Below are 24,168 nucleotides of genomic sequence, written 5' to 3'. Positions count from 1 at the left end.
CACTCATTTTTCTCAGAGATGGCTGGACCGATTTGCCCAAACTTAGTCTCAAATGAAAGGTGCAACCTTCCCATCGGCTGCTATTGAATTTTGGATCGATCGGAATTCTGGTTCCGGAATTACGGGTTTCAGAGTGCGGTCACACAGAAATTTCTCATATAAACTATAGGAAAAAATAAAAATAGAATTTTTATTTTTGATGCTAAATGTGTTCAAGGTGCATGAAACGTCGAGATTTGATGCAAACTCGAAAAAAAAATTTGACTGCGATTCACTTTTTTGGATTTTGGCACATTTTTGCCTTTCTCATATAGAAAGGTTATGCAATCACTCTGAAAAACGTCAACCTAATCCCGGCCCGGAGGGCCGAGTGTCATATCCCATTCGACTCAGTTCGTCGAGATCGGAAAAAGTCTGTATGTGTGTGTGTATGTATGTATGTGTGTGTGTATGTGTGTGTGTATGTGTGTGTGTATGTATGTGCGTATGTGTCAAATAATGTCACTCATTTTTCTCAGAGATGGCTGGACCGATTTGCCCAAACTTAGTCTCAAATGAAAGGTGCAACCTTCCCATCGGCTGCTATTGAATTTTGGATCGATCGAAATTCTGGTTCCGGAATTACGGGTTTCAGAGTGCGGTCACACAGAAATTTCTCATATAAACTATAGGAAAAATTAAAAATAGAATTTTTATTTTTGATGCTAAATGTGTTCAAGGTGCATGAAACGTCGAGATTTGATGCAAACTCGAAAAAAAAAATTTGACTACGATTCACTTTTTTGGATTTTGGCACATTTTTGCCTTTCTCATATAGAAAGGTTATGCAATCACTCTGAAAAACGTCAACCTAATCCCGGCCTAAATTTTTTTTTCGACTCGTTTAGGGTTTCTGGATTTTAACAGGGGCGTAGTTGATGGTTTTTCGGAGAGGGGTTACACCCCCCATCTACTGTTCGCGCCCCTCCTTTAAAAATCTCCTTAAATCACCCCTCAGACCACCACCCCATCCAGCCCTCATACTCCTCCCTTTCAACCCCATCATCTTTAAACCACCACTATATCACAAAGCATACCAATTTAAGCTGGGGAGTCGTTCGTTCATGGGACTTTCGCCCTCTTCACATACCCAGCCCCGCATGACAAAATGAGTTAGCAAGCAGATAACATTGATCTAATGCTGATTAGGCTAATGGAGTATGATATTTTTTTGTTTCAAGTGTTTCACCGTCGACACGTAGCTCATCAAGTTCGTGGCTGGCATGCCATTGTGTATAAGTGCAAAGTGTACTAAGAATGTAATGGACATTTCCACGATTATGTTGAACATAAAAAGCCTCCGTGCCATAGTTTAGAGAAATGAGAAAGGCACAATTGCACCGCTAGGTGGATTAAAACAGGTTTTTGTGTGTAGAATGACACTGAAAACCATTTGATGAAAAAAGAATAACAAAATCAATCCTTGTATTCCTAATTAGTTGATTTCCCCAGAAAAAAGGTAACTAAATTTTCATTTAACTTAAAGTTAAATTTAAATTTAAAGTTATTGAAAATTATTACTGATTTTGATTCAAAAGAAAGCAAACTAGCCAAGATGCACACCTTACTGAAATACATCACATCAAAGTAGAGCCAGCAAACTATGTTGATACAATCTGGACATAACGGTTATGCATGAGGTAGTTGTCTTAGATTCATACGTTTGTTTTAGTCTGGACCCATCCACCTGGGCCAGTACACGAACAACAGATATTCAGCTGACCTCATTGTCGATTTTAACTAGTTTATTAAAAATATTTCAAAATGTGGAATGATTTTGATTTACATTTCGTTTCAATACATATACAGTGAAGACCCGATTTTATCAGCGTCAGATTTTATCAGCCTCCGATTTTATCTACCCCCGATTTTGTCAGCCCCATATGAAAATTGATAGTTGGTAGTTTGATGGGCTCTAGCAGACGAACCAAGTTGAATTCGAGTGAATCCTTTCTTGAGCATATTTTTCTTATCTTAGGGATCCGAATTATGCAAAAATAAATTTTTCAATTTTTTTTTATAAATTTTGCACTGGCAGACCCCCTTAAGGGAAATTTAAACTAAATTATCAGAAAGGGTTATGAAGCTATATCTGGGGACCAAAAAATATAAAAAAAATCATCATCATCTTAATTTGATAAATAAACAATTTGATAGCAAAACAACCTGTTTTAATCCACCTAGTGGTGCAATTGTGCCTTTCTCATTTGTCCAAACTACGATTCATTATTCATTGTGGAAATGTCTATTACATTCTTATTATACTTAGCACGTATGCCATGACAACCACGAAACTAGACGCTTACTCACTTTAAACAAAAAAAGTATAATATTTAATTAGCATAATCAGCATGAGTTCAATGTTATCTTCATGTGATCATATTTTGAAATGTTGGTGGAATGAATTTGGAATCGGAGGGGGTTAGTAGAGTGGGAGTGGATTATGCGTCAGAAATCTTTCATCTTATTTCGGTATACGGGGTGGATGAAGGAAATGCGGGTGTGAGAGTGGTCCAAAAGGAAGGGAGTGATGATGGAGGGAGGTGAAAGGGCAGGGGGGGGGGGGGCGCAATACTCAACTGCATATTTTGTCTTCTATTTGAGACTTGGTCTGAGAAAATCGGTTCAGTCAGTATCGAAGAACCGATGTGACTTTAATTGCGGAATTCGGGACTTCCGGAATCGTGAACAGTGGACAATATATTCAAAGAATGTTTGATTGGCAATCAGTGATCTAGACCTGCGAATCGAAGTAATTTGGTAACCATTTCAATAGTTTTAGCATCTGAGGTATTACGATTGTAGCGATTCATATGAGAAATTCCAGTGTAACATTACTAACCTGTAACTCCCAAGAGAACCAAGATTCAGAACCGAATTAAATTCAGCAGCTGTCAATGGAATTACCGTATCTTTCATTTGAAATCTTGTTTCATTTGAAAGAAGTCGGATCAACTAAAAATTCAATAGCAGCTTACTGGAGCGTTATACCTTACAGATGAAACTGAGTTTGTGAAAATCGGTTCAGCCATCTCTGAGAAAAAAAATTGTGTGAGTTTAAATGACACACACACATACATTTTCCGATCTTGACGAACTGAATCGAATGATATATGACACTCGGCCCTCAGGGCCTCAGTTAAACAGTCGATTTTTCCAGTGATTGCATAGCCTTTCTTTATATGAGAAAGGCAAAAAGATTTAAAAAAGCGGTCGGATTTACCCCACTATTTAGAGGTCGGATAGGTCCCACCGCGTCATTTTTCTTTACTACGCATTTAAAAAAATACTTAAAAAATCAAACCAAATTCATCTATGCACTTTATAGGACTTCAATCAATGAATCTAAATCCACTACCTTTTTATGCGATCACTTTAACAATCAGAAATATCCTGTAGTAATTTACTACTAGTAAATTATGCACAAAAATGTAGACTCAATGTAGACTAATAAAATGCTGTCATGCCACCATTATGATTGTTTTCGATGCTCTACACGACAACACTGATATTAGTTTGCGTAGTGCTTCCGATTTTCGGTGACAGAGGGGGGTCGGGTTTACCCACACTGTCGGATTTGCCCCACCTTACCCAATGTCCCGATTTTATCAATGTGCCCGTTTTATCAGCATAAAATTCACCAAGGGGCTGATAAAACGGGTCTTCACTATTTATTACTGAAAGTTGAAATTACTGTCGAAAATTGTCAAAACCTTTCTCTTTCAGATTTCAAACTAAATCCGAAATGTAACGTAAGATTAAAATTATTTTCGAATGTTGTAATATGCAGTATGCTGATGATTTTTCATCTGTTGAAATGCCAAACTAGATGTGGAACAAGTATGAATTTTTTTGCATCGGTTGAATTCCAGTTGTTTGCGTATTGGCTGAAACGGTAGTGTAGCAGCATATCGTTGCTGTTGTTCTATCTTATGACAAATGCCATTTTGGTGTAAACTGAGTTAGATATGCCACATCACTTGTCTGAAAAATCTATACAAAGTGGCGTTTTCAAAATTTTGAAATTCTACTTGGTTAAGATATAGCGAGAAACATGACGAGAAATTATGAGTTTTTATCACTGTATTTTGGAATTTACTCAAGTTATATTGAAGTTTTAGATGTTTTTATGTGTAAAAATTTCGGAGGAACACAATGGAATTACAATTTTCATAAGAAAAATACACAAGTTGTGAGAAAAACACAGTTTAAACTGGAAATATAGCATATTTGGCAACACTGTAATCAAAAGTTACTATTTTTTCTAGATTCCCTAACTCATTTCCTTCAAAATGCATCTAACCGATTGTTTATAGACCAAATTAAACCAAAAATATGATTAAAAGTTAATAATTGATGCTTTATTTGTATGGAAAACTTTTCATGCGCGATTATGACACGGTATACAATTTTTGTCATCAATACACACCTATGACATGTGTGAATGCGACTTTTGTTTACATTTTTAGTAAAAACTTGCAATGTAGTACCCCGATCTTCGTAATATTCGAGAGATTAATACAGAATAGATAGAAGCAACAATTGTCTTCTCTGAATTGTTTCTATTATTTATAAGTTACAAGATATTCAATCTGAAAAATCGTTTTACTCGAAATGTGCTAAATGGCGCGTGTCATAAGATAGCACAACAGCGACGATATACGATTGTCTGAAACAAACGTTACAAACTGAGACAAGCGTTCTAAGATTTAAGGGGGACGTCTGGTGTAAAGTGATCAATCCGAAGGTTATATTGGTTTACGATTTTGAAGGTAACAATGGATCTTTTTGCAATGTTAAGATTTATTTGTACATTCATTGTGTAAAAAAATATTTTCAAGGAACGTGGAGCCACACATACGAGCCTTCCAAGAGTAGACGTCTAACCATTTCCACGTATAAGAGCGCCGCGGCGAACACGATAATTCTCGATAAAATTGTCTGATACGGGAAACTCAATAAGTTTTGTAAAGCTTGGACTTTTAGTTAGTCGACGAACCACAAAAAATAGAAAAAAGTTCAAGTTTTGGAAAATGGGTTCATGAAAATCGAAAAATCTCATATGTTACTGTAAAATTCGCTCATTTAGGAAAAACGTTCCCGAATGTAGGAAAAAATAAATATTTATTTAACTAATCGTTAAGGTACGAAGATTACTCATATACTAATGGATTTTTTGAGTTTTGGGATCTTAGTTGATCTATTGGTTTTCAATCGTGATCACCGCAATCCTCTTAAATAAAAATACGTTTCGGGGGAAAAGCCATAACTCCGCCAATTATTAATACATTTTTATAATGCTTATTTATTTCACTGAAAAATGTGCTATCAAAATACTATAAGTTTAATGTAATGATATTTCTTTATGCCTTTACGTAAATTCAAACTTTCTTGAAATTTTTCTCATAAAAAGGTATGTAGCCCCTTAAAGGAAAAAGAAACATGACGAAGAGTCCACGTGGACATTTGCTATACCCCACCCCGTATCTATGGTCAAAAATGGACTTTGGTGTACTTCCAACCCTCCTAAATCCTCCACGTGGTAAATGGATGGCTCTTCATTAGTTTTGAATTAGACTATAGATAGAGGGATTCCATGAGAAACCAACCTACAGTAATTCGTTCTCAGATAGTTTTGTTGTATACAATACAGTAATAGAACAATTTTTTTTTCAAGAATGATACATGTAGAAACTTTTACACCCTTTTAGAAATGGATCTTGAGCCAAAATAATCTTATTGATTGTGCAAAATGTGTAGTCTTCCATGCCGGTGAAACGTGTAAAGTTTCATCGGATTCAAAGATGGTCGATCACGATTTTAAAGATTTTCGGACGGATCTTCGTGGAATTCCTCTATAGTTTCCTCTATATATAAATAAACGGGAGCTACCACAATAACAACCAACTGGCAATTTTAATACAAACACTTACCCAAAAGTCTTGCTGGTCGGTTTCGTTCCGTGACATCAAATCTTCGAAAGGAATTGTCGTGTTGGCCACAAAAACGTCCGTTATGGGACCTTCATGGAATATCGTCATGCCAAGCGCGTTGGCACTTTCCACCTCGTGTATGAAGCTTTCATTCCACACTGGATCGAATGTGCGCTGTTTTGTTGTGGATCGGTCTGAAAAGAAATGCAAACAAAAGCAAACTAGTGAGATTGTTGTCATTTAAAAGACTAGTAGGTTCAAGTGCACGCCCCCAGCTAGGTCCCCGATTTAAGGCCTTTCAAAAGATGATACCTCATAACTGAACGGATTAACTTTACTACTTAGGCATAGGTATACATACGTTTTTTTTTAAATCTAGCAGTGTATCCCTATCTTGAAACTTGAAAACTGATGATGCGCGTAAATCCTCTGTATACTTTTATGTGGCATACAATTGGAAGTAGTGCAATAATATTATAACTTTCATATGATAATCCTGGTAATATTAATACCGGCCAAGTGAGATTAGAAGGCTTACAAACACATGCACAAATAGTTTTTAAATTATAAATTCAGTCCATATTATTATCCACGTTAATTGGGCCATTAAAAGAAGAATAAAGCTGTAATTTTAATTAATGAAATAGTGAGGCACCCTTCCTAATATGGTGAAAATAGGCACTTATCCCTATATACCTAAAAATGAACGAAACGAAAATGTAAACATTTGTCTTTGTTTGATGACAATAGAATAGGGGTCACGGTGGTTGAAAGCATTGTGTGGCGCTATTAATTCATAAATTATTTTTATTTATAATATAACGTAAAAAATCGACTATGTAGGGTGATGTGCCTATTATGGCAGTAGAGCCTATTGTGACCCTATTTCGTACCCCTTGGTTTCGAATCAAGCATATGAGATAATGACACTATCGATTTGGCTAAAGCAGGTGAGAAAAAATAAGCTCAAGTTATATTCTTTATTTGTTGCGCACATATGTATTTAGAACTATCCTCTAAATCCAACTTTTAATTAAAACAAAATCACCTTATTGAAATATCTACTATTCCGCCTCACTCACGTAGTGGACCGAAACTGGATGCAACGGCGCTTAGCAAAATAAACACTTACGAGCCAGCATTTACCGCCTCATATCTCGTTATTCCAGCACAAATATACTAAACATTGCACTGATACATACCTTTATTTTAGCTGGAGAAGCTTTTTACGATAATTTCACTTTAAAATCACTCGTCAAACACTAGAATAGGCCTAGTGTTATAATAGGATAAAACTAAATACGGGGGTTCCTATTATTGGCATGTTTTGCTGATACACTACCACAATCAAAACCAACTTTTTGTATCCATCATACAGAAAAGAATCACCAGTGCGGCCAAACCAAAACATGAACTTGTAAATATAATGTAATGCAATTTCAGGTATAAGTAATCAATTACTTCAAGTTATTCAACTAATTGTTGATTGCAGATATTTTATTTTCATCTGCACATACAATTCGGATCGGGAGAAAGCAATGTGATGTGAAACTTGTCATTGCAGTTGCTAACCTTCGAATGGTTTTTTTCTGCGTGCGCAATTCTGGGCGCTCTTCTACTAACAGCTGATGAGTTTCATTGATGTGCGTGATGTTTACGTTTGTTTTGATCGGCTGAAAAAAGCAGAATGATTCGTTTTACAAATCACACGTTGGCGTCCATGATCTGGATACCTAGTTAGAATCGACGCAAATGGAATATGAGGCATTGCGTTTCAACTAGATTGTTTTTCGATGAGGTGGAAATTGGCACACCCATGAGGCGATAATTGGATCGTTGAGGTGGGAATAGATGCACAGAATGGAACATTTATTTTCATTTATGCTGAAAATTGAGGCAATTCTGCTAAATAAGCATTATATAGATGTTTAAGAAACAGTACACTGATACTTTATGCTGAGAAAGGTTATAGATAATATGGCTTCTTTTAAAATTGTTCAAAAAATAGTGCGACCCTCTCACTAATGGTGCCAAAATAGGCTCATCACCCTATCACTAACGTCAGCTACTTCAGAATAGACTAAAACAGCGTACGATTCAACGACTGGATTTAACCTCGAAAGAAGTTATTTTAGTAGTGAAACTTTCATTACAAGTGTTTTTTTCGGAATGAATATAATGTAACTAAATTATATGAGCTAGTATGCGTATTTTACTCAAATCGGGTTGTACTACGGCATATAACGTGCACAATACATCGATTGTAGGCCGGGTATAGTTTGCTTAATCTGCTCAATGGGTTCAAAATATGCAAATCACGCTATGTTGAGGAAACAACAAGCACAAAGCAATGACACGTTATCTTCTTTTATCTAATCATTTGCACTCGCTTGTACCCAGTAATTAAATTTTAATTCTTGAACTACTGCCTGACTGCCCATCCATTTTAGGTTGCCTCTGAAAGTGCCCGTAAATCAACTGTGCATCTCATTCGAACCTAGCATCTGGATGTGTACCTACATATATATCGACTAAGTCTATATGCTCATCATGCTCTCACAGGAAGGGTGTTGAGTCTATTTTCATCCTATTCCCCCTCATACAGGTAGGGTAGTTTGAAGCTATTGGTCAGAGCAGCGTTGGCTATCTTTGTCCAATGGTACACACAAGAGTATTTTACAATTTTCAGGATATGTTTTGTTATTCTTCTGTTACTTAGGAACGACGCATTGAGATTAACAAAATAAACCGCATTACCCTATATGAACGCAAAACTGGGGTGCTTCTTGCCGTGTCAAATTAAGAACGGGGAATACGAAAGCAGGTCAGAACATACCATACTGCAATATTTTTGATTTGTGGTGCTCTGGTAGCTCTTCCATGCGTAGGAGAAGAGGGATGCTACTCACGATTCATGCCAAATCGAGCACCGTAGTCTGGGATGGTACTAAGAACAAGCCGCGCGAGCAGGAGAAAAACGCTATGTTTAGTTCAATGCCAACACAGAATGGAAACGGACATAATGAGTCAGACAACTCTTATTCTCGGTTCATCTCCCGAATTCTCCTTGAGAATGATGAAGGCAATTTAATTTTTATTTGGCAGTAGTAAACTGAGTACTTCTTTAAAGACTAATTGCCCTTATGAACCCTATAGTGCACCCAGGTGTTGTTAACATGGTAGATAACCAACGGAACTCTGCTTATACCTTACAAAAGGAAACATTATTTTCTGGATTTGGATTTTGGTATCTTCAAGAAAGTTGTTTGGAGTCATTAAAACGTATTGTCAGCAGTAGACGGCCATATTCCAAAATGAAGCATAAAGGAATTTCTAATATATAACTTTTTAGCTGGAAGAAGATGGACGGTTTGAGTCTTGAGCAAATGTTATTTTCAGATATTTAGCAGAAGATACCATCTCTTTAACTATAGTCGTGTTTTACAAGAGGAGGATTCTCTTAACGCCACAAATTGATTAATAAACCAAACTGACTTAGAAAGTTCAATTACAGTAAAATTACGGTAAAGCCAAATGTTGCTTAATGGAAAACACTGACTGAACTTTAGAGACAATTGAGAAAAAGCAGATAAATATCTAATTTAAAAAACTAATGAGATAAATTTAAACTCAATTCAGTGTCTAAATTTCTATGATTTTTGGTTTCTCTCAGAATGAAACAAAAATGTCTAAAATCGTGACTAAGATCATGAAATCATGAACATTAATTGCTCTGTTAATGACTAAATTATCACATGAACATGAACAGAAGTTACAAAATCGTGACTACGATCCTGAAATCATGAACACAAATCACACAACTCGAGACAAAAATATATAAATTCGTGACTAAGACCCTGAAATCATGAACTTTCATCCTGCTAGTCTGACAGAAAAATCCGACAGAAAACTCATGAATAAAATAGCATGGTAACCTGATGAGAAATCACAAGAATCGCGAATAAGCTCTTGAAATCATGAACAACGTTTGACTGTCGGTTGTCTATTCCCAAATCATGAACAAGAATCCCAACAAAAAGTAAACATGTCCTGGGCAACAACAACAGTAACCCAACCAAACATTCTAATGTAACGCCATGTATATGGTAGGTACCCCCGGGGCTACCACGCCCTTCCCACGAATTACGGAAATGCACGTGAACTGAAAAGTAGTATATGAAATGATCTTTTTTTCTAGACAACATCAATGAATTAACTACAGTGTGTCCCACATTTATACGTTCACCCTGTTTTTTCAGCATAACTTTTTTTCGTTCAAGCAAACTGCACCAATTTTACAGCGTTTGTTTTAAAACTAAATCAGCGACAAGCAGTATTCGTCAGTTGTAAAGTTCAAGAAAGCAATCAAATCATTCTAAAACAAACTTAGAGCAAAGAAATATATAAAATCGTAATGATTAAATGCCGAAGCGAATGAAACTTGTACTCAAAAATGATGGGAATTCGATTGACTACTACATGAAGTGTTAATTATTACTAGATAATTACTTAAATAAAGCATTTTTGGGAAAAACTATTTTTTATTAGTGAACGTATAAATGCAGGAACAACTTTTTTCACTTAAACTGCCATAACAAACAAACAAAACGCACCAAAGCTTCCAAATTTTGAGAAACATCGCAAATTAGGCTTTCAAAATAAACGTAGAAAATGTGGTGCAGTACTTTTGACTGAAAAAAAGTTAATCTAAGAAAATTGGATGAAAGGATAAATAAGGGACACATTTTTCACTTAAGTTGCCATAACAAACAAACAAGATGCACCAGTGTTTCCAAACTTCGAGAAAAATCGTTGAATAAACTTTAAAATAAACGCTGAAAATCTGGAGCAGTTTGTATGAATAGAGAAAAGGTTATCCAAAAAATAGTAGGGTGAACGTATAAATGTGGGACACCACTTTTTTCACTTAAACTGCCATAACAAACGAACGAAACGCACCAGGGTTTCAAAATTTCGAGAAACATCGTTGATTAAGTTTGAAAACAAACGCTGAAAATTTGGTGCAGTTTGCACGAACGAAAAAAACAGAAAAAATAGGGTGAACGTATAAATGTAGGACACACTGTACTAACTAAAATAATGTATTTTCACAATATTGCGTTTTTACAAGTAATAATTTCTATAATTTGGAAATGTACAAACTTTCCCCGTTTCCTGTAAAAATTAAACATGTGGGTTACCCGCTTTTGGACACAAGCAATTTCGTTGATAAAGCGAGGAGGCGGTCCCGCAAATCAAACGCCTTGCCTTGCGCCTTCTTTGAGTGAGAGGTAGAGAGTTGTGATCTTAGGTTGTAGTGTAATTTAGAGAAAATTTAGAGAAGTGGCTGTGGTCCACGTGGAAGCAGATAATAGTTTGTTATCATTTTCCAGATGGAAATATGCAATTGCGACATTGCAGCATGCGACATTGCAATTGCATCTGTGCGACAATCGCGCAGAGAATCATGCGGATGACTTATATTTGGAATGCTGAAAAATGTGCCTATTTTGGTGAAATTTGACCTATTATGATGCCCCGCATACAAAAACCGCCCGAGAAATCTAAAGCGTTTCCTTCAAAGACGCTCTAAGCACTCTTCCAGAAACACTAAAAAGCTACGTCGCTCAACCACTAGAAATCATAATGCTCTCGTCGCTCAGGATGAGTGTGACTCTGACGATCCATATGTAGACATTTTTTTCTGCTCCTAAAACAATATACAGATGAGATTCGTTGTAAAGGCTTAAGTTTTTCTCTTGAGAGGCCGTCAAATATGTATAGCAGCTCCAGGAAACTCTGACACAAAGTCTTAGAAAATTGGGGTCAGCGATTCCAGGAACACCAAAAATCTCATGTGACTTTTCAACCAGTGATAACTTATTGCAGGACTGATTCTGCCTGAGTTGGGCCCCGGCAACTTTGTAATATTTCGGAACTCCTCCCGGAATAGAAGAAACTTCAGTTCTTGCGGTACGGGTCGTACAAGTGAAACACGTTCATAATTTAATCGTTTATCCAATTTACATATTGAGAACAACACTAGTGATTGTGAATCAATTTGAATGGGATTGACAGGGCCGTAGCGCGGTCCTCCCAGTTTCGCACCTCATTGATGTATACATTGGTTTTCGTTTTCAGGTCAACTTTCGAACAATATTTTAGTGTGCACCTAGAACTTGTGCACTTAATCTAACTTATCCTTACTTATTTTATAATGAAGATCAAAATTTGAGCGCCCCTCTAAGGCTGGCGTCCTTGGCGGGGGTCGATCCGCCATGCCATAAACCATGCAATGTCCTTTCGAGATGTTGGTGGTTTGATTCCTTATCGTACTATTCCTTAGTTCATCTATTCATCTAATCAATTTAAAACCATTAGTTTCTGTTTTTAGTCACGGTGTATTTATTAGAACAATTTTATGCAAAAAATTCAGCATCTCTGTAACTTCGGAATATGAAAGAATGGGCTTTCCCCTTTCATTTGAAACTAAGATCAAAATAATCCGTCGGGGGGTCCAGAGCAACTTTTTTTTGAAGTTTTTTCGTAACAATATAGGTTTTACTACTGAAGCTAGTTCATATTTCTGTCCCTAGATGGTGCTTTAGACATTGGAACAACACTAGAAGTGAGAATTTGATAGAAAATTTAATTGTCTACAAGTTTGTTGACAACTAAAACATTGATCTGAAATCACCTGGAAAAGTTGTTTAAGATTTTAACGAAGTTATATCTAAGGTAGTTTTACACGAGGCCTAGTGGTTTGAAAATATATTTTCTCGCGCTTATTTCATTACCAAAACAATAATTGGGTTTAGTGGCATGAAAATATTTGACGGGATTCATTACAACTTCTTCGTTGACAATTCTAATTGACCTTTTGAAAATTATGATGTTTGACAGAGGCAGAAAATTATTTGTGCTTTTGGTTCAAGTTTGTAATCTTTCCCGATAGGTTCGAAGGAACTATCATTCATCAGAAGGTATTGCTTGATTACAAGGGTTTGCTTACATTTATGTTTTAGTAAGGACCATACGTCGAATAATTTAGGTTATGATCGTTTAAGTCAGCTATTATAATTCTGTTCAAGACGAAATGTTGGGACACACAGTTTATAATTGAACGCAAACCACAGCAGTGACTGTCCAAATTAGTGGTTAGCGTGAAACGATTTATTCAAATTATTCTCCGCAAAACATATTGTGGCAGTTGGATTTTACGGTCATTTCCTATCAATTATGCGAGAAATCGTTACTAAATTGATCCTAGATTATGCGAAATGTACTTTTGAAAACGAAATATGATTTGAGTACAAGAAAAATCTTATATACACACAAGTCCTCGAATATATAATAAAAATATCTTGATCCAAAAACTCAAAGTTTTTTGTTCACTGTTTGTCACATTGAGTTAATTTTGAAAACGGATAATCAACGTTTTTAACCAAGCGTTGCAATGAAATCTGCGAAATATTGCAATTATGTTAAAAGTTTAATTGAGTTTGTTCAAATATAAAGCTTGAATTTAGGACAAGTGAATTTTATACGAAGATGCTTACAGAGTAAGAGGTTCATGCAAGAATAGTTATCAATCATCCCCGAGAACAATCGAAAAAATGAAAAAGAAGGTATACTTCATTGAAAATGCTGTTTCTGCAGGAGGAATCACCATCTTGGAAAAGAATATTAATATCATACTAGTTTAGTCAACACTTATCTTAGACTTCTCAAATATTATTGGCGCCCTATATCAGGTGGAATATGGAATTATAATTTTCAGCTAAAAGATGAAACTTTCCAAGCTCTCAAATTCCGCTGAATGTACTGTTCAACTAAACACAACTATTTGGCGAATAAGAAAAGTACGTGTGAATTGACTTACAAATCACTAGGTCTTCTGTGAAACTAACTTAGACTTAGACTTCGTTAAAATATTATGCAACTTTTCCGGATAATTTCAAACCGGTCTTTCGTTGTTAACAAAGTTATAGACAATTAAATTATCTATCAGATTCTCACTTTTAGTGTTGTTCGAATATCTAAAGCACCATCTAGTGACATAAATATGAACTAGTTCCATTGTAAAATCTATGCTTTCACGAAAAAACTTCAAAAAAAAAGTTGCTCTAGACGGATTATTTTAATATTGGTTTCAAATGAAAGGGGAAAGCCTATTCTTTTATATCCTGAAGTTTCAGGGATGCTGAATTTTTTTGCATAAAGTTGTTAAAAAAGACACCGTGTAGTATGTAGGCTGAGAATTCAATGAAATTGTGTGGTAGACTTGCTAATGAGATAAACGAATCCTTAAGTAGAGTGAGGTCAAGTAGGTCAGTTTTCTTTGGCGAGCTCGCGCGATGGTATTTTTGCACTGATTTTGACAAACAAGAATTCGTTGGAAAGGTTATACATCTGGCAACGCTTCGGAAATAATGGTTTAAATATTTTTCCAGCTAAATCCTATAAGGCGAAGGTACTTTTATTCGATGTTTTTAAAATCTGGTAGTACGATAGGTCACTATAGTCGAGGTTAAATTAAACAATGTACACGCTTAGAAAAGCACCGGTTCAACTTTTATTTGAGGAGCATTAATACTGCAGATTAGTTAAAAATTAAATTCACGTCATTTAGGTACGAAAATGAGTAGTGGAAAATGATGTGAAAAATCAGGAAACCGCGAAAGAAAATGTTGAAAAAACATGTTTCGGCAGCTGCTTCTGGCTTTGAACTTGCAAATGACTTCTTCGGTGTCCTCGTCGTCGCCAGAGTGTGGAATTGAAGTTGTTCAATCCGGCTCACGTGGTTGAATAGCTGTGAGACGAACAGTAGTGACCTTATAGTGCCCCAAAACGGCTGACCTATCGTGTCCCTAAACGGCTGCCCCCAAGCGTATGTTTCATGTTGATGTTCGTATTCTTTTAAAATAAAAAAAACATCGAAAACCAACACAAAACTCGTGTTCAGTATTAACTTTAACGTAAGAAAAAACTCACTTAACATTTTTTACATTGATTAACCCATTCATGCCCATGTTGTTTGTGGACAACAACGTTTTTAAACAGCTATAACTTTTGATTGAGGCAAGATTTGCTCACAAAACCAAGTAAGGCTAATAAACCTGACTATTGCCTTTCATTTGAGTACTAACAATTACCAGGATCAGCTCTAAAACTGAAGTTATTGCAATTAGTCTGATTGGATTCCAATGGAACAGTGCTGCCAGGGACAGTTTAAGTTGACAACGAAAAATGATTTTTTCATATATCTTTGTTATTATTCAATATTATTGAAAACTGATAAAACTTATGAAATTAGAGTATCTTTGGCTACGTTTTCCACGTAAGTGGACTATTGTAAATATTCTAGGAGAATAGCATTGAGCATTGAAAGGTAAAAATTGAACAGCTTCTAGCACTGCGAGGGAAGCACCAATCTTTATGAAAAAAGGCTTTTCATGTTTCGTGACCCCACCGTTTTCAAGGAAAAATAGTGTTGAAATCCTACGTGCACTAGAAAAAAGTTGGGCATGAAAGGGTTAAATGTGCTGTACGGAGGACGAAAGACAATGCGTTTTCGCAGAACATAGGAAAACATAAATGACGCAGTAACTAACACAGCTGATCCACGGTAACAGCCGAAATGATAGCCGTCAACGATGTTCTCGACCGTGTTTCTAATTCACACAAGATGAGCGACTTCTGCAATAACATAGCAAAGATAATGCGCTATACCTATTGTACCCCCATACCTATTTGACCCCATTCAACTCTATATGTACCATGTCCAATAATTGATAATAATTATTCTTTGATTGCCTTACTAGTATACTAATTCATGTAATTAAGTAAAAGCTCGAACTGTAACATTTTAAGAATGATATGAGCGCTTTAAAACCTGTTGTAATTGCTATACTAAATTACACTGTGTATCATGGTCGGATTCAGCGGAAGTAATTTAAGATGAATGCAGTTTACATTAAGTATTAGCTAAGGGTATGCATATTGTACACGTACAACCACTTGAGGATATAAATATGTGGGAATCTTCTGCAGAATACCTCAAGCGAAATGTAGCAGGTTTTAGGAAGAAAAAAAACCTTCATGCTAATGGTTCTATCTAGTGCCAGTACTTTTATGCATTTTATACCAGTGAACTTAGAAAACAGGCCTTTATAGTGCCATAGAGAAAACAACCGTTTCCAATTATAAAGTAACAGCAATTAGGTAGGCGCCGCTAGAATGAAAAAAAGAAAATCTTAGGATGATAAAACGAGAGATGAAATGAAATGAAGATGATGAAGCCACGATTGTGTAAAAGTTTTACCATCTCCTTTTATAAAAATAAAACAGACCGTTAGGGATGCAAACGATCTCTGAAAATCTGGTAGTTTATTTAGCTTCAAACCAGAATAGTCCCGTCTTACTACTCATCCGTTGTAGATCGAGTAATCGTCAAAATAATCAAAGACATAATGGAAAACCTTGCCTACCATGGTTAAAATTGGCAAAACACCCTACGATAAATATTTTTTGATCATGAAGTTTGAACAATTTTCAAAAACAAAAACCTTTTAGATAATAATATGCTTTAAAGGGGGGTAAGGGGTTCTAGCGTAAAAAAACAGTTTTTGTCAAATTATTTTGGAAAGATGGGTGAAGCGAATTGATCGAAACTTTTGTACATTATACTACATCATTTCAATAACATTCTGTAATTTTTTCATGCAAAAGTATCAACTAGCGACTCGGTGGCGAAGCTTTTTGTAGAACGTCTCCGGAAAAAAACATGAACTACTTAGCCGATTTCTTTCAAACTTTGCATACACATTCTATGTAAAACATACCTAATCCTTGCGTTGAGTTTTTGGGATACTTTTTCAATAAAGGGGATTTAAACTCACAAAATGGCGAAAATTTACTTGAAAAACAGCGATTCCGCCATTTTATTAGTAAAAAAAACCTTTATTGAAAAGATTTATCTTAAAAACTCAACGTAGGGGTTAGGCATTTTTTACATAGAATGTGTATGTAAAGTTTGAAATAAATCGGTCAAGTAGTTTTTAAATGGCAGTGAACACCGCAAATCGTGTTTTTCCAGAGACGTTCCACAAAAAGCTTTATCATCAAGTCGCTTGTAGATATTTTTGCATGAAAAGATTACAGAGTGTTATTGAAATGATGTAGTATTATGTACAAAAGATTCGATCAATTCGCTTCACCCATCTTTCTAAAAAAATTGACAAAACTGATTTTTTTTTTTACGGTGTAACAACCCCCTCCCCCCCCTTAATAATTAAATTGAGCCTGTTTCGTCCGAGGTCGCGGTTATTTGACGGTTACTTTTCAAATTTCAATCCATGAAATTCCATTGTTGTTACCCAAGCTGGAAGTTGATATTTGGTCTGTGTTATGCCAAAGAGAACAAAGCACCATTTTGAGGTACCTGCCTAAAAATCGCTATCGCATCCAATGTAGCAATGTAGGTAGGTGTTCATCTATTTATTTTTGAGAACACAAAAAACGAGTTTTGGCATTTTGTCGGCTCCGACTGCATAGGTCATTAAATTGACTTTACGCTTGTCCGGACATGCCGCAGACTCAGGTGATTCGCATTTAATGCCAAAAGATCCTGACTACTGCGCTGCAGAAGACAAAAAGCTAAGTAACCGGGAAACTCTAAGCTTGTTCATTGACCCTACTCCACGCTTTTCTAAACTTTCTTACTTCAAATCCTTGCTCTCCCTTGAGTACTATGGCTCTTAATATTTGAAAAATACTTCACCTTCCAAGTCCCTTGCTAATTATATGTCGTTACAATATAAAAAAAAATTAAAAATACCAGGAAAAAAATATGGTGCTCAGTTCGGTTTAGCTTAACGCCGGTTATTTGGTGACATCTTCATACAGCTTGGTGACATAGCTTTTGGGGAAATGAAGTTGATGATACGGTAAGCGGGAGCCTGGGGAAGGGCTTCTGGATTTTTTTTACCACGTAACAGGCCAACAAGGGTACCCGGGTACACGCAAAATTGAAATGCTCATAACTTTGGCACTTTTTTCCCAATTTGTATACTTGTGGATGTTTTGGATTCAGGAACTCATGTTCATGTGGTATGTTGCATGTTTCAGTACTGGGATACTATTTGTGAATTTCAATGGCAAGATGGGTACCAAAATTCTTGGAATTGCATCAGCAGACTGTATCTAATGGTCTTGGAATCATTTGGTTATTTGACCCTGGAACGAACATCCCGAAGCAGGTTCCCGTGGGGTCGTGAGTGACCGTTCTGAGGTCAAATTGCTATATCGTCGCCGTTATGCTATCTTATGACAAACGCAATTTTGGGGTAAACTAAGTTAGATATGCCACATTACTTGCCTAAAAAATCTCTATAAAATGGCGTTTTCAGAATTTTGACATTCTGCTTAGTAACTGAGATATAGCGAGAAACGTGCTGAGAAAATTTTAATTTTTTGCTTCAAATGCCTGTGTCTGGGGATTGGCTCAAGTTACCTCGATGTATAATGTTCTTATGTGTAAACCTATCTTAGAAATACAATGGCATAATCATTTTCAAAATAAAAATACACGAATTGTGAGAAAAATGCAGTTTAAGTTTTAAACGGGAAATAAACCATATTTGGCAACACTGTAACTAAAAATAACTATTTTTCTAGATTCCCTAACTCGTTTCCTTCAAAATGCATCTCACCGATTGTTTATAGACAAAATGTAGTCAAAGATATGAATAAAAGTTAATAATTCATGATTTTTTTCTATGGAAAATTTTCCATGCACGTTTATGACACCATACAAATTTTGTCATAAATACACACCTATGACACGTGTGAGTGCGACTTTTGTTCACATTTTAGTAAAAACTCGCAACATAGTCAATCGATCTTCGTAACATTTGAGAAATTAATACAGAATAAATAGAAGAATCAGCAGTCTTCTTTGAATTGTTTATACCATTTATAAGTTTCAAGATAGTCCTATCTCAAACTTTAAAAATCGTTTTTCTCGAAATAAACTAAATAGCGTTTGGCATAAGATAGCACAACAGCGATGATATGATCCGGTAACAATAAATAACAAACTTCTGAGACAATTATAGGAACTTTCATACCTATATTATTATTAACATAGATATTAACATTTATAGATAATGCCATAGTACTGGAACACCACTCCGGAAAATCCGGATTACCAAGAACCAGATACATTCATCCGTTTCAATATCACAGAATCAAAAAGTGGACAAGTTCCTGAATCCAAAACATCTAGTGTCCAAATTAGTGAAAAAATCCATAGATACCCATAGGTACCTGTGTACACTTGTCGACCAGTTAAAGATGTTTTTTGATGGACACACAACAGTTAAAAAACATTCTTTCATCACTCTTGGATATCTACAGCATATTATAGGGAATGCGTCAATAGTTGTCCTATTAAGGGATTTTTTTCCAAGAGTTGTCCTATTGGAGCTGTAGAGTTAGGTTCTCAGAAGGGTTCCCCGTCAGAACTACTCACTACAATTGCTGGCGAGACGGAAAATGTTACTCACTAAAACACTGCTTAAGGTTGCACAGAGAATGGGCAAAAATCGAAAACGACAAAAGCAGTTTATTTCCACGCCGTTTGTTAGAATTTCATGGAAATCAATCATTTTATGTAGAATGTTGTTACAGTATTGCTGATTAATTTTTATGAAGATCTAACACACGGTGTGGAAAAAAAAACTGCTTTTTTCGTTTTCGATTTTTGCCCCTTCTCTATTAAACAAGACCAGTTACAGCGGACCGCTATTCTGAATGTGATTGCACGGTTCAGATATGTAAGTTCGATCGCGTGTGCGTTTGTATGTCGCATCTGCTAACGTGTATGTAACTTCGCGTGTATACATTCTATTTTATAACCGTGTGTCCTTTCGCATATTCACGTGTGTTCTTGGATCATCGCGCGCGAACCGTGAATCTGAAACTTAATTTTCGATGTACTGTTCCGCTGCTAGAAGAAAGTTAGTTCTTCCATATCACTAGAGTACCCGGTTCTCATGTGTTGTCTAGTGGATATGTGCGTTGTTTTTTTATTGGTCCAACTAAATGCATGGACCTAAGATGCTAGGACGGAGGGAAAAGACCTCCGGACGTGACCGCGTTTGTAACATCGTAAGTGCTAAAACGTTCTACTTATTACCGGGGTCTTACTAGGTTTGTGCGATCGCGGACGTAGGTGTGCGTGGATGATCGCAAAGGGATTTAGCGTTCGTATGTTAACGTATTTGTTGCGTGTGCTCGCGTGTATTTGATTCGATGTTGCAACTCTGTGGGCTATTCACATGTATGCGTGCGTTCTTGGATGGTTGCGCGGACGGTCATTCTGCTCATTTTTTTTAATGCGATTTTTTGCGCGGTATTTCTTAAGCGGATTTTTGAATTTACGCGGTACCCATTTAGGAGGTTTCCATTAACGCGAATTCTTAAATTTTCGCGGATTTTGAAATTTACGCGGTTTTCATTTACGCGGATTTTGAAATTTAAGCGGAATTTAAATAAGTGTATTTAGTTTTCAGTTTTGTAGTTTTTTCGCCATGTAATGTGTTGTCCAGTGGATATGAGAGCCTTCTTTTTCTTTTTAATTGGTCCATTTGAAGGCATGGGCCTAGACTAACGGTACCGAGGATAGACTTCCGGAAGTGGCTGTTTCACGATAGCGCGAGCGCACGAATTTGTAGGTTCACGCTTGAGACCCCGTTTGAGAATTTAAAAGCGCTAAAACGTTGAAAGAGGTTGGCTCAAGAAACCCGAAAAACCTTTTTTCATAAAGATGGGTGCTTCCCTCGCAGTGTTAAAAGCTGCTCAATCCTTAACTTCCAATGCTCAATAAAATTCTCCTAGAATATTTACAATAGTCCAATTGCATGGAAAATGTAGCCGAATACAGTCTAAATTGATGGGTTTTATCAGTTTTCAATAATATTGAGAAATAACAACGATATCCCAAAATTTCGTTTTTCGTCGTCAACGTAAATTGTCCCTGGCAGCACTGCTCCGTCGGAATCCAATCGGATAAATTGCAATAACTTCTGTTCTTTAACTAATGCTTGTTATACAATTGGTGCTCAAAAACGGTAATAATCACATTTATTTACCTTACTCGTTTTTGCGCAATTCAAAAGTTATAGCTGTTTGAAAACGTTTGTGTCCCTAAACAATATGAGCAAGAAGGGTTTACATCGGTGTAAACCCAAGCCAGAAACGAAAATGCCATTAGTATTCATGAATAAGAAATTCACTATTGCACTATTAGGTTGATTTTAACAGGTGTTTTCCTACTATTCGAGTAACAAGAGTAGAACATGCGGTCGAACAAAATCAACATGTGATGAAATGATAAAATTATTGGCATAGAAGTTAAAACAGTTATACTCTAGAACCAAGCATGAACTGTCCATCAACCACTGGCAACCATGCCCATACACGACCACCGAGAGTAACAGACTCATAGCAACATATACACTGTCCCCATTTTACTCGCTCTCGCTCTCGTTCCAACATCAACAAACGCTACCATACCATAAGCACTGACTTTTCCAAAAGGGAGAATTTTCTTTCAGCCCCTCGCATTACGAATACTTGGCGCTCTGCTGGGAAAATCCAGGACCATGCGATCCCTTCACAGCTCACAACTGGACGCATTTTTCTTTGCAGATCATTTAGAGCACATTTATAATTCTTATCGATATGAGGTCAGAACTCGTCCTCATACAAGCAGCACTTGATATGTCCGCTTCCGAGGGTGTTCAAACGGAATTCGCGGAATGGAGCGAGTGGCGAGAAAATTCCTCCCCCAATGCATCACAATACATTTTTCCATTTTCCTTCTTGCTGGCAGCCATTTTCATTTTACACTATTGCCGTGATTTTGAAATGTCAATATGAGAGGAAGACATTTTTCCAACCTGCATTTTTCTTTATAGTAGTTGTAGATGATTTTCCAGCGGAAAATTTTATAAATCTCAAGGTCCATCATAAATCGAGAACGGCAAAGGGGATAGTAATTACAAAGGGCTCAATTATGCAATTATGGATCTCCAGTGGTTACTCATAATGTTAAAGATGGTTTACCTATGAATTTTTCGTCAACATCTATCGAGACATACGGATCGATGAGTTGATCGCCCAGTCTGCCAAAAGTCATCGCATGTCGCGTTTGAAAATCCGTCGGTCGCAGACCACAGGCTTCGCAGACTTTCAAACGGAGTGTACCCGTAAACATTTTCCAGTCCTTGCAGTCTTAGTTTCCAGGGCGGAAAGATGCAAATGTTGTTCCTGTATCCTAATGCTCAGCGGAGGTTCTTGTGACGATATACGAAATCGATATTCCACACACGTTTCGTTACTTGCTATCTTCCTTTCTTTTTTACACTCAACACTTTTTTATCACTGTGCAGGCTCACAACTTCCTCACGAGATCTGTATCCCACGTAAATTTCTTCTTGCTGCAAATTTTTATTGCACCGTGCCTACTACAAAATTGATTCACTTTTGCACTAAAGGAAAACCCAAAATATCTAATACCTATCACATGAAATGGATATTTTATCTTCTTTTGTGTGTATATCCTTCTACTTTTTCCCTTTTGATCCCGAGGAGAAAAAGTCGATTTTTTCACTTTTCATACATATTTCTGCACCATCAAACCTTTTTACATCGACTGACTGATGGGCTTTGAAGAAAACGAACTGATGGCTATCTGAGAGCGAGAATAAGAACACTATCTGCTCGGAGAAACGGGATTGGGTTGCTCACTTTTTGCTAAACAGCACACCAGAGATCGTAACATCTGCGTATAAGTTCTACCTGCTACCTACTAATATGACAATGAATGAAACTCGTAAATGTCATGCCACTACGGTGTTAGTCTCTATTGGCATGTGCAATTATGTGTGGATGCGATGATGACAAGAATGTTCACTGCGAGGGCACAAAGTAGTGAGGAATTTCTCTCAGCGAATCATCGCACTTTCTTCTCTTGTTGTGTGTCCAAGTGCTGTGATACTTTCGCGTATATACAATCATGGAATAGCTAACGGCATGATTCTCATCTCCGCGAATACACGCTTGCTCTTTGCAACCTTGGGTTGTTTTACTTACCCACTGACAGTTGCCGTGCCGTAGATGTCTTCGCGTGACAGATTCATTGGGTTACTTGTTAGACAGCACTGTCAAACATGTACTTATATCTTCTTCTTTACCGGCAGTAAATAAATGTAATTTGAAGCGACAGTTATCGGTGGTTGTCTCGTATATGGCACCCCTATCCCATTTGTAGTTCAAATTGTTCTGCTCGTTTTGCTCGAAGCTCGATCTTCACTATAGTCAGGCATGGTACGGAATGATTCAATCTTTAGTTGTTTGTTAAAAAGCGAAAATATAGGACCGCTAATTGATGAAAAATGTTGTTTTGGACATGTCGATGAATAACAAAAACTGTACACCAAATTAAACGAACTCGACTTTCACAAAGTTGTGTCGAACGTAATCGATTCTGTTCATTGTGGATCGACCTTAACGTGACGTTTTAGATGTTGGCTTTCACGCGGAAAAATTAAGCATATTTAACCCAAAAATATGTGTTATTATATCCTATCATTTATTGTTTACTACTTCAAACAACAAACTTATTGGTCTAAAAATATTTTTTATGGCAACAAGAATAAATTTTTGCTTTCAATAAAAACATTTTAATTTCAGTAATTTTGTTTTAATTTCAATAAAATATTTATTAAAAGTTGAACAATTTTTTTTTATTGAAGCGATAAATAAATTTTATTGAATTCAATAAATAAATTTATTGTCTCACGACTATTAATTTCATTTATTGAATTTAATTCATATTTTTATTGAACCTACCAATCTTTTTTCTGCGTGTTGAAATCATGGCGGCGTAGCAGATACCTGGTGATTGTACATTGTACATGTGGCTCGACATATGACATTTTTCAGCACAGCACTTTTTAAGTTCCTTTTGTGGTTCCCAAAGCCTGTGCAAAATTTGGTAGCGGTTGGTTGCTTCCCGGGTTTGCGCATTACGTTTAAAGTTATGGGATTTTATATGGGGAAATCAATTATTTTGCATTTATAATAATAAAGATCGCTATTTCACTCAATATGAAAAACCAGCTTTATA

General features: G+C 36.3%; 1 protein-coding gene across 2 annotated transcripts in view; it reads right to left on the bottom strand.

The window, feature by feature from the left end:
* LOC131684401 (protein kinase C-like) overlaps nucleotides 1-23,120 on the bottom strand; it is a 63,905-nt gene extending 40,785 nt beyond the window's left edge. The window contains exons 1-2 of one of the 2 annotated variants that reach the window (XM_058967246.1): nucleotides 22,104-23,120; nucleotides 5,973-6,166 (exon numbers count right to left, since the gene is read on the bottom strand). In XM_058967246.1, coding sequence (XP_058823229.1) covers nucleotides 5,973-6,166; nucleotides 22,104-22,254 — 345 coding nt within the window. In that variant the 5' untranslated portion in view covers nucleotides 22,255-23,120. The remainder of the gene's footprint in view (nucleotides 1-5,972; nucleotides 6,167-22,103) is intronic. The other variant, XM_058967245.1, reaches the window with a different exon arrangement.
* Nucleotides 23,121-24,168: the final 1,048 nt, after the last annotated feature.

This window comes from Topomyia yanbarensis, chromosome 2, assembly GCF_030247195.1.
Source record: "Topomyia yanbarensis strain Yona2022 chromosome 2, ASM3024719v1, whole genome shotgun sequence".
NCBI classification, from domain to species: Eukaryota; Metazoa; Arthropoda; class Insecta; order Diptera; family Culicidae; genus Topomyia; species Topomyia yanbarensis.
This window is presented reverse-complemented; position numbering and strand designations above follow the sequence as displayed.